Consider the following 11180-nt stretch of genomic DNA (forward strand, 5'->3'; position numbering starts at 1 on the left):
TTACTGTAATAAAAAAAGTTACATTTATACGGCGTTTCATTTTATTCTCCCATAGTAACATTGCAGTAGCAAAATAAAGAGGTTTTGTCAATAAGAGACAGATGTTTGATAAAACATGTTTAATATATAAAATAACATTATTACAGTTTTTTGCAAATAACACACCAATTTCCTTCTTCATAGAAACTGTCTTCAATAACCAAATCGGGCAGATCGCATAGTTTATCCAATTCGCCCTTTTCGAACACGTGATAGTATCGCAGAAACGTTGCATTTGTTTCGTTTGACAGTTTTTTATCGTTAATCTGTCTCAATTTCCACGGGACGAGTAAATCGCTGTGCTGGAACTGCGTTCTGTTTTCGTGTACGGGTAGATTGAGTCCACCGACAGTTGTGACGACGTTTGTGTCGGAGTTTTCTTTATTTGGCGCAATGTAATTGGACTTTTTCTGGTCCTTCGCCCACACTGTGATGAGGGCTCGGCCTCCGGACCGCAAGAGGCGGGCGATCGTATTAATGGCTTGCTTCCTTCTAGCCTGGAATGAAGTTGTTTACATAGATATATTTTTATCATTTAATTATTCACATTTAATCGTAAAGTTGAACAAATGGTGAATAGTGACACAACACTTAACAGTCCGTAGTTTTTGCAATAGCAGTAGGATGGTACAAACTTAGCCAGCAGTGAAACATCTTGTATTATTAAAATTTAAACACCACATTTAGACTTAAATAATATTCCTAATAGCATAATACACAAAACAAACACAATTTTACACAAAAAAAACATAAACAAACAGCGGTGGTAAATGAGTGGTGTGCAAAATAATATTATTAACAAAACTAATAACCGTCTTGAAATTGTCAGAGCTAGACCAAATTTAAATGGGACCAACCGGGCGGCACAAAGTAAAGAGTTATGAGGTTACAAAAAAAAAAATACAGACAAATTAAGCTGTCTTTTTGAAGTGAGTGAATAAACATTGCGTTGTCACCAAATCCTCACGCACCTCGCTACAAAAGTGGTGTACTACGGCGATGCACAGCGCGACGTCCGCGCGCCCGTCGACGAGCGGCGCGCGCAGCACGTCCAGCCGCACGCACTGCGCGCCGCGCACTGCCGCTGTATGCGCCGCGCACTCAGCGAGAAGCCCCGTGCTGCGCTCGCACGCTATCTGTCAATATTTTTTTTTAATTTTATGCCAGCGCAGCAAAGCATGTTGGCTGCCTAAGTGACCATTGAGAATTGCACTGGCTGTGTTGCCGTTTAAGGAGATCTAGGCCTTTCAGGAACACCACAAATCCTTAAAGAACTAAATTATGGGAGGTAGTTGTTTAGAACGTTTTTCAGTTCAATGATAATAAAGAACATTTGCATGCATACATGTGGATTGATTTTTCATACATTTTTTTTATATACCTGTATGATATCATTTCTATTGAGTATATTCTTGCCATTCCCAGCTCCAAGATCCAAAACAATGGAGCCAGGCGGAGTATTCATAATAAACTCCTGCACTTTCGGCCAGGGCTTGTGCCGCGTCGTACTGAAGTGGCCTGCAATTTGTTCATAAACCTACACAATATTACAGATATTTAAATAATAAAAAAGTCTTCTATACAATTACAAATAAGAGTCAAATATTAAATTTGATTAGATATCTCCAACAAATAAAATCTCTAAATATTGAAAGATGATATTATAAGGGTTGAAAAAAAAAAAAATATTTTATGTGCAAACCAGGTAGGTTTGTTACTGTTGTTGAAAAGTTTACCAAGATTTTTCAAGCTACCAATCAAATGTATAACAAACTTTGTATTATATTTTAAAAAGGTAAAGGGCAAATGGGTAAGAGACTATGGCAGGCCCAGAGGCAGATGAAGGGACAAGCAGGACTCACTATAACAATTGAAGCAGAATTTACCATAATAGGGAGACATGACTAAGATAAGTAGGCCCTTGCCTAGCATGAGCCATGAGCCAAGGCTGAAAATAATTAAAAACATAGACAGTACAAGAAACAGAAAATAAAATCACAAACCTGATGAACATGCAACTCCTCGAGATGCGAAGCCATATCATCATCAATCTCCTTATTACCTCCTCTATCACACAGCACTTTATAACCACACTCACAAGGCCCCTGCCTGGTCTTCCTGAAGGTCAGAGATATTCTAGTGCCGCGGGGTCTTGTATCACTGGTTATAACTTTAATGTTGCTAGATGTTTCTGTATCTTTTCTCACTTCGATCACAGGGTCCCATGCTCGCGGCTGAATTCCATGTTGCCAATCATACCTAGAGGATATAAACAATTTTATAAAATAACATTATTTTCTTTAGTTAAAATGAAGTCTTTAGCTCAACATCATAGAAGATGGGGGTGCGCTGTGGACACCCTCTGCTCCATATAGGGGCCAAGAAAGTCTTTAGTTGAAAACTAAATTACGTCAACAAAGTAAATATTTAAGTAGACAAACTGCTGGTAAAAAAATTAGAGAGAAATTGTTATGTATAAACATATAGTCTTATTTAATTAATTTTATTACTATCCAATAATGTGATAACATTGAAACAAAAAATTTTATGAAAATTTTAATCTTTAGAGAAAATCATTACATATTTTAATAAACAAGAAATATCATACCTAGCATCACCCTGCATCACCATAATTGAGCGAGCTGGTACAACAATAGGAACATATTTGCCGCTGTGATGTTTCCAGTCCATCAATACAGAGGATCCTAGAGACAACGACAGAATTGTGTCTCCGAATGGACTGTGACGGTCAACATGGGATGGAATGCCTGAAAATACAAGATTCTAGTAAGTTTAGCAGGCAAGTAGTGTTATGAAAAATCACCAGTAGCCAACTCTCACAATGGCGCAAGCTTGTACACAGCGTTCATGTACATAATCAATACCGTGATTAGACAACTGCTTAACAAACTAAAACCGACTAATGTAAATGTTATGTTAACTCATTTAATTTAATTGCCAGCTTAAGTGGATAATGAAATACTTAGTAGATTAAGTTCTAAGAGAATTCAAACATTTTTGTATTAAAAAAAATTATGCTTACCTTGTCCAGGCTTATATTTATTAACTGTTAATTGATCAGGAACTTCAATGTCAAAACCGTGTTCCTGTAACCTTTTCCACAGCACATCACACACTGAGGGTATCTTGTCTGATAATGGAGCATTTAAATCTACATCATTGCTACCGTATCTAAATTCGTAGCCATAATGTTTCACTTGTCGGTTCTTTAAATTAGAATCATCTTCCCAATCAAATATGTGCAAGAACTGATGTTCTTCTTCAGCAGATATGAAATCAGGTATAACATGCAGTCCTGTAGGATTGTGTTCTCTATAGATTATTTCATCATTTGGTACTGAAAAAATTAATTTTGCAACTCAATTAATTAAAATGTAATACTGAAAACATAACTAAAACTCGCAATAAGTTACTTACCAGCATCAACATAATTCATATAAATTAATGTATCATTCTTTTTCACTTTTGCTGTACCATTAAATGTGTTGTAAAATAATTCGGCACTCCTTGTGTTATCGAAAACAACATAAGAATGCGACTCTCCCTTTTCAGCTATATATTTCGGAAGATTTACATCTGGTAACAATTCCAATATTTCATACAGTTCTTCTTTATTAAAGCCGGTAGCTTGTCCTACATTGCATAGAACAAGTTTCTAAAAAACATTTTAATAAACATCGATATTGAAAAATATTTATTTTAAATTAATAAGTACTTTTTCTTTTTCGGCTACTTATTCTCGATGCATTTTAAAGAACCATTTCAATGTATACCGTGTGATGTTATGTAGACTAATATAATATCACAACATAATAAAACTATATACATTATGAACCACTTACCGAAGTTGGCTTATCTACGCATAAAACTCCCTTAGAGCTTTTTAACCGCGCTGAAAATCTTTTACATTTTTTACCTATTTGTTTGTCTTTGTCCATCATATGAAAATATGCATGAATGAATTATATTTAATTTATTCCCAGATTTTGTAAGCATAACCTTTTACTAAAAATCAAATACCAACTAAAATGTATAAATAATTCAAAACATGTGATGTAATATGTATTGTTGACGTATGACAGAAGCAGAACGTTCTTAAGTTGAGTATGAGAGTTAGTGAGTTCAAGCCATAAGAGCCATAATAAAGTCATATGGATAAGAGCCGCCTTGAAAGCATTTACAGCAAAGTCCAATGAAATTATTCATAAGATGCTGTTGTTATAAATTACGATTACTTTAAACTACATACTTAATATTCTTAGGAGTACTCATCCAAAGTTATAAATTAAGTTTATGAACGCGATCCACATTTTGACAAATAAGTAAATAACATAAAGTGACATATTTGACAAATTATATCATATAATAATCAACAATTCCGCTGTCCATTCCACTTATTAATTGAAATAACTTTATAATTAATTTAAATGTCTTGTAATCTTACTAAATCATAACTAGGCCCATTACCGTTTGGTTACAATACTTAGATTACAGATAATAGCTTTACTTTCTGTCAAACATGAGTACCCAAACGGTAAGTAAAAATTATGTTTTAGAATAATGTGGAAATAATTGAATTGAATTTACTTTTTTATTTACAGGAACCAACAATTAAAAACAGGAGGCACATTATATGCATGGCGTCAGACTTCTTTTACCCAAATACGGGTGGAGTCGAAGAGCACATATATAATTTATCGCAATGTTTAATAAAACGTGGACACAAAGTAGTTGTTATCACACATTGCTACGAAGATAGAGTTGGTGTTCGATATTTAACAGGGGGTCTTAAAGTATACTACTTACCAATACGAGTTTTTTACAGCCAATGTGCTCTACCTACTATGATTTGTAACATAGCAATTGTACGATATATTTTAATACGGGAGCGAATTCAAATTGTGCATGGACATTCAGCTTTCAGTGTACTAGCACATGAAGTGTCTATAATAGGAAAGTTAATGGGGTTGAAAACAGTATTTACAGACCACAGTCTCTTTGGTTTTGCAGACATGTCAGCAGTTCTGACAAATAAGTATCTGCAAATGTGTTTGTGTGAATGTGATCACTGTATTTGTGTTTCTCACACAGGTAAAGAAAATACAGTATTAAGAGCTAAAGTGAAAGCTCATAAAGTTTCAGTTATACCAAATGCTGTGGATGCTTACACATTTACCCCTGATCCAAGTCAAAGAGATCCAAATGTTATAACAGTCATAATTGTTTCTAGATTAGTGTATAGAAAAGGTGTCGATTTGATGGCAGCTGTAATAGCAGATATGTGTCCTAGATACCCAAACCTAAGGTTCATTATAGGAGGGGACGGGCCCAAAATGTGGCTGTTACAAGAAGTCAGGGAAAGAAAGGGTTTTCAACACTGTGTGACACTATTGGGAAGCTTAAAACATTCTGAAGTGAGGGATGTATTAGTAAAAGGTGATATATTTTTAAATACATCTTTGACTGAAGCATATTGTATGGCAATAGTCGAAGCCGCCTCTTGCGGGCTAAAAGTGGTATCAACAAAAGTTGGTGGCATTCCAGAAGTACTACCAGACAATATGATTTATTTATCCGAACCAAATGTTACAAATATTGTTGAAAGTATTGAATTGGCTATGACCGACTTGAAAACTGGTAATATTGTATGTCCATTTGAATGCAACAGAAATGTGAGGAAGATGTATAATTGGATGGATATTACAAGACGGACTGTAATAGTATATGATAAAATAATGCTCAATAAGAACAAACCATTGGGATTACAATTGAAAAGTTATCTCTCTTGTGGTGTGTGGCCATTTCTTCTTGTCATAAGCTTAATGTATTTATTGTTGCAGTTAGTTGAAAAGGTGTATAAGAGGAAACACATTGATATTGCTAGAGATATAAAGTTATGAGTGATAATAATGATTCTTTATAAAATAAGCTTCATTATAGAAACCAACACCAAACAGGATCATAAAAATGTACACAAATGTGTATGTTATTTGTATAAACTATAAGGTATAAAACATTACATATTAAGTTTATATCAAACTAAATTTTTTATGGAGAATTTAAGAGAAATACTATTTTTTTTTTATTTAATTAATTTACAAAATATATAATGGTTATTGAATGGCTATAAAATAAAACAAAATTAACTCTGGAATGATATTTATTTATAATTATTGACCAAATAAAAAAGATACTCCAATAACATTAGCCATACTGAACAATAAAAAATAAATTTAATAAATAACAGTCTGTTTAAGCAATACAATAATTATTCTATAAAAATCACATGCTTTTCTATTACTTTTATTGTAATTCAATGTGATTTATTCAGAGACTGATTAAAGACAAATATTTAGGCTAACAACATTTTCTTATTTATAAAAATCTTCAAGCTCTGTAACAAGGAAAAAGATATTGTTAAAATAGATTTTCATTACATAAATGGGCTTATTTTTTGATGTTCTTTGATCATACTCTATCGGGTAACAACCCTGAATTAGGAGGTAATTTTATGGCAAAGGAGCTGATGGGACACCCTATGTTATATAGTCACCACCGCACCATAAACATTTGTAACACTGGTGGTGTTACAAGTGGTTTGCCAGCCAAAATTGTACTGCAATATGCATATTGTTATACATTACTTATATTTTTGTATGTTATTTTAACTAAAAGATACAGTAAGCAAATTCTATATCCCAAACTGTGAAACCAGTCGTCAACCTCAAAAATTATATTTCATTCATATTTCAATTAGGTCAGAAAAGGATCTGTCTACTTACACTTTAGTAGACCGCGGTGGGTACTTAGGGCTGACACCAGATTGCTTCAACTGTAGGACAATAGATCTCAGACGAGCTACATCGCGGCCTCGCCTCGGCCCGAAGTCACAAAGCTCAGCTACACGAGCCCACTCATTGCCCTCTTCCACTCCACTCTCAGATCCACGGGCTAAAGCTTTCTCTGCATTTCTAGTAATGAATGTAGGGATAAACTCACTCAGTGTAAACCCATAAAGATCCAAAGCAATTATGATCCAAAAATTGTTCACCATTGATACAAATAAATTTTTTGAATGAGGTTTAAATTTTAATAGAACTTAATAGAAGTTTATGGCTGATCTTAACATAAGTTTTAATAAAAATGAGTGGGTGAGTAAACAAATTAAGGATTTCAAATAAAGGTTATAAAAATTAACTTTAATGTATTTCATGTAGTTGTAAATTTAATGCATTAAATTCATTCAATCACTTTTATTTTCACTATTAAAATACATTTTATTTATCGAAACATATATTTTCTGTTCTTTTAAGTTGTATAATTTATGGTGTGCAATAAAATTTTTCATTTCATTTCATTTATTTTTAATGCAATGCTCAAATCCCCCATGAATGTTAAATGACTATTAAATCAACCAAATTGAAACTGAACATAACATGAATTTGACAATATCATAACCCTGTTATACCCTTAGACATACATAAATAAAGTATAATTCATATAATATCCACCACCAACACAAGTTAGTAAATACCACTCTGTGTACTTACTTAGCGGACTCCCTGAGTGCATAGAAAGAAAATATACAATTTTATAATAGAAAATGATATACTTAATATTATAATCTTCCATTTACAATTAACACTAGTCTACTTATATATAAAAGCAACTTATTGCGATATACTAGAAATCCAAATAATTACATAGAAAAGGTTCTACATTCTACAATCTACATGTCACTTTCTGGACTTTTTTTTTCAATCAAGGAGGTATAAACTATGAAGCAATATGAAGGATATATAGTAAAAGTATAATGAAATAGATTAACAGAGATTTTTACCTATTAGCTGCTTTTGTTTTGGCAATTTGTTCTTCATGTGTTTTATACCAATCCTCTAATTCTTTTTTTGCTACCTTCAACATTTCTTGCTTCTTTCTTTCTTCCTCAGCATCTGAAAGTTACATATTGAATATTACATAATAAAAAATTAAGGGTACTAAGGCCTTCAAGCAGCAGTAATGGAACAACATTCCATTACACAATTTTGGAATAAAATACCAGTAATAGGGGTCTTTCTCCTTATTTACATCATTCTTTCATGCAATACCTTTCTCTTCTAGTCTCTTTTTCTGTTCTTCCCTCCATATCTTTATCTTCTCTGGTTCTTCTCTTTCTTGTCTGAAGACGGACACCACTGGTGCAGCTGGTGCTGGTGCTGGGGCTGGATCATCATCAAGAAGACCACCATTCGCTTCAAATGCTGCAGCACTCGGAACTTCTAGAAATGCCATTTTTTTTTTTATATTTGTTTTAATTGCAAAACTATCATTTGAAATGTTCAAATTTAGATAAATAATTGATATCAAGGATGATTGTAAGCTTCTATGGTGATACTAAAAAATATCGAATACGATAATTCGTGCTAATAGTATGCATTTAAAACAGATATTTTATTTTTTCTAATAAGATGAAAGTGAAAAGATATAGTTCATTCACAGGACATTGCTGGAGACTCTAATTGGGTGGAGCCGTAAACAAAAAAAGGTGAATAAACTTATGGCGTTTTGTACGTATTTAGTTTCCAGGTAAAATAAGAATATCAGCCAAATGTACAACTTTCACATCTACGAATTTCCATTATTTTAAATTTAATGTAGGTAGATATATTGCAAATTAAATTACCAACAAAATCATCAAGACCGTTTGATGCTATACTCGACGCAATAGGGGGCGGAGCACTGGTTTCTAGATCATCTTCTAATCCTGCCAGTTGGTTTTGCTCTCGAGCCAAGAAGTCTGCGGCTGGGTCGACTTCCGGTTGAACGAAATTATCACCGAAATCATCCATTGTACAGAAAAATATGAAATGAATCACCGAATTCGCGAAGCCAAGAAAGTTGACGTCGATGAAGAACCAAGAAATAAAACCAATGACAATCACAGATTATGACAATTCACAATTATTGACAATTTGACAGTCGGGAGTCGAGCAAGAACCGTTTGTACAGAATATATAAGTAGTCAAGTATAGGCTAAAAAATATTTTTTAGGCTATGTTATCTTTGACAATTTGCTCATTGTTATGATTTTGACATAAAATGACATTAAGTTCATAACCTCTGAATTCGTTCGAAATTTTATTTATTATTTGAATTGAAAATAATCATGAATTTGTCTGTGAGACCGAAACTGCTAAGATCTAGCCTCTTAAGTATTTTTCGCTCGGCTACAACTGTTCCAGAGGTGGAACAAAATGAACAAGTCTTGATCGACGATACAGAAGATGCACTGGCAAAAGAAGCAGAGATTGAGAAAAAGAGAAATATATCACGACTATCACCTGCACATCAGAATGTGATGCACAAGAGGCGACCTTATGAGGAACCTAAAACGTTAGCCCATCTTACTGTTAAATATAATCGCAAGTTGTATGGAAAATATGGGGCAGTCAGCGGTGTTAATCCCAGTAAGTTGTGTTATTTGCATATAACTATCTATTTAAAACAATGTGTTTATATCATTACATCTATTTTATGGATCAGAGCAATTAAGTATAAATGTACCATATTCAAGAATATAGCGAAAATCATTCCGGGTTTTTAAGCATTCACAGAAATAGCAAATATTTTCAGGTATTTGCTGGCCAACCAAAAATGACATTGCAGAAAGGCAGGAATATGAAGCCGTAGCATATCCCTTTACGATACAACAAATGATGGAAACAGTGGAACAGAGAAAGCAAGAGCAGCAGTTAAGAATAGAACAAAGGGATAAGGATGTAGCAGCCAAGTTTGCCAAATTGGACCAGTGGAAGAAAGAATTGCATGATAAGATGGCGAAGAAGGCTGCTGAAGTTGAAGCTGCTAAGGTAAATGAAATAGATTTATAATGAAAACTTGTTAATATGAATAGAATACTTTTGGCACCAGCATTATGTTTGGTGTTAGAAGAATCTGGGAGTGAATGTTTTTGAGTTATGGTAAATATAGGAGGGTTAATTCAAAATAAAACTCGAAAGCTTTTTAATCTTTACAAATGAAGTGCTAAGTTATTGGATCATACTTTTTTCTATATTTATTGTTATATAGGCACCTTTTTTTTTTATTGACCCTATACATATGTATATATTGTGTATGTCGGATACAAATTAGCTTCAAACTCAATTGTATGCTTACTTATCTAGATATATAAATGCATTTAATGTATGTCCTTAAATACAAAATTTTACTTTTTATTCTTTCTATAATGATGGTACATATCTTACTGTTCAACCTGATTTTCAATAGAATAAAAGAGACATGTAAAAGACATTTTAAATAGTGTAAAACTGTAAACAGTAAAGGATAGAATATTATTGTTTTTAACTAGTTTAGTTTCTATCTACCTTGTTTTCCCCTAGTTAGAATCCATTTGTAAGGAAGGCATTCCACAAGTTCTGAAAACTGAAAAGTCATTCTAACAAAAAAAGTTTGGCCCACTCAAAGTTTTTTTGACTTGTTAACTGTAAAATATATGTAACAAGCCAGATTAAGCTTTAGTCATATTCTAATAATGCTTAATAACATAACAAATGGGTACTATTCGTGGATAAGTTTATGTTTAGTCCGAGGTCCTCTCCACTGAGCCACCACTGCTATATATCTACTAGTCGTGGTTTCGAGACGAGGCAAGCATGGAAGAAATTAATTGACTTTTCAATTTTACTTACAAATATTTTAAATGCACTATGGTTCACACAGTTTGTCCCTTATCAGTGGTTAATGGGTTGACCCTTAAAAATACATTTTTTTTTTCAAGGAAAAAACAATTTTTTTTTACAAAAATTCACTGTTTATTTTATTTTCACAGCAAAAGAAAGAGAGACTTGTTGAAGAAGTCAGGCGTCACTTTGGCTTCACCCTCGATCCTCGTGATGAGAGGTTCCAAGAAATGTTAGCCAAGCGGGAGAAAGAACAAAAGAAGCGAGAGAAACAGGCTAAAATAGAGGCTAAGGAGAAGATGATGATCGCCAAGATACAGCAGAAAAAGGTGGATGATAAAGGAGCAGCAAAGAGCACTTGAATAGGTATAGAATTTTATAGTTTAGTGTGTAATATACTGTTAATTTAGAAATTTGTTT

At 33.3% G+C, this 11180-nt stretch overlaps 4 protein-coding genes across 8 annotated transcripts; 2 read left to right on the plus strand and 2 right to left on the minus strand.

Moving 5' to 3' along the window:
- Positions 1-104: 104 nt before the first annotated feature.
- LOC119833554 (alkylated DNA repair protein alkB homolog 8) lies at positions 105-4102 on the minus strand. 2 transcript variants are annotated; one of them, XM_038357611.1, is made up of 8 exons: positions 3903-4102; positions 3478-3715; positions 3083-3397; positions 2648-2807; positions 2043-2298; positions 1421-1576; positions 1011-1175; positions 105-536 (listed from the first exon to the last, which is right to left on the minus strand). In XM_038357611.1, exons 1-8 carry the CDS (start codon positions 3999-4001, stop codon positions 141-143), a joined length of 1785 nt encoding a protein of 594 aa, XP_038213539.1. In that variant the 5' UTR covers positions 4002-4102; the 3' UTR covers positions 105-140. The 2 variants fall into 2 exon arrangements, with proteins under 2 accessions (XP_038213539.1, XP_038213540.1); XM_038357612.1 differs by having other exon boundaries at positions 3478-3693; positions 3903-4031.
- A 319-nt stretch (positions 4103-4421) lies between these two features.
- Positions 4422-6110, plus strand: LOC119833593 (phosphatidylinositol N-acetylglucosaminyltransferase subunit A). 2 transcript variants are annotated; one of them, XM_038357664.1, is made up of 3 exons: positions 4422-4594; positions 4662-5496; positions 5901-6110. In XM_038357664.1, exons 1-3 carry the CDS (start codon positions 4580-4582, stop codon positions 5906-5908), a joined length of 858 nt encoding a protein of 285 aa, XP_038213592.1. In that variant the 5' UTR covers positions 4422-4579; the 3' UTR covers positions 5909-6110. The 2 variants fall into 2 exon arrangements, with proteins under 2 accessions (XP_038213592.1, XP_038213591.1); XM_038357663.1 differs by having other exon boundaries at positions 4662-6003.
- A 93-nt stretch (positions 6111-6203) lies between these two features.
- Positions 6204-9016, minus strand: LOC119833271 (clathrin light chain). 3 transcript variants are annotated; one of them, XM_038357236.1, is made up of 6 exons: positions 8744-9016; positions 8169-8339; positions 7901-8012; positions 7611-7622; positions 6843-7031; positions 6204-6454 (listed from the first exon to the last, which is right to left on the minus strand). In XM_038357236.1, exons 1-6 carry the CDS (start codon positions 8907-8909, stop codon positions 6448-6450), a joined length of 657 nt encoding a protein of 218 aa, XP_038213164.1. In that variant the 5' UTR covers positions 8910-9016; the 3' UTR covers positions 6204-6447. The 3 variants fall into 3 exon arrangements, with proteins under 3 accessions (XP_038213164.1, XP_038213165.1, XP_038213166.1); XM_038357237.1 differs by lacking the exon at positions 7611-7622 and having other exon boundaries at positions 8744-9013; XM_038357238.1 differs by lacking the exons at positions 6204-6454; positions 7611-7622 and having other exon boundaries at positions 6839-7031; positions 8744-9014.
- A 114-nt stretch (positions 9017-9130) lies between these two features.
- Positions 9131-11173, plus strand: LOC119833270 (growth arrest and DNA damage-inducible proteins-interacting protein 1). Its single transcript, XM_038357234.1, has 3 exons — positions 9131-9527; positions 9694-9929; positions 10910-11173. The coding sequence occupies exons 1-3, from the start codon at positions 9227-9229 to the stop codon at positions 11120-11122; spliced, it is 750 nt and encodes a 249-aa protein (XP_038213162.1). The 5' UTR covers positions 9131-9226; the 3' UTR covers positions 11123-11173.
- The last annotated feature ends 7 nt before the right edge of the window (positions 11174-11180 follow it).

The sequence above is a fragment of the Zerene cesonia genome, chromosome 17, assembly GCF_012273895.1.
Source record: "Zerene cesonia ecotype Mississippi chromosome 17, Zerene_cesonia_1.1, whole genome shotgun sequence".
Lineage (NCBI taxonomy): Eukaryota > Metazoa > Arthropoda > Insecta > Lepidoptera > Pieridae > Zerene > Zerene cesonia.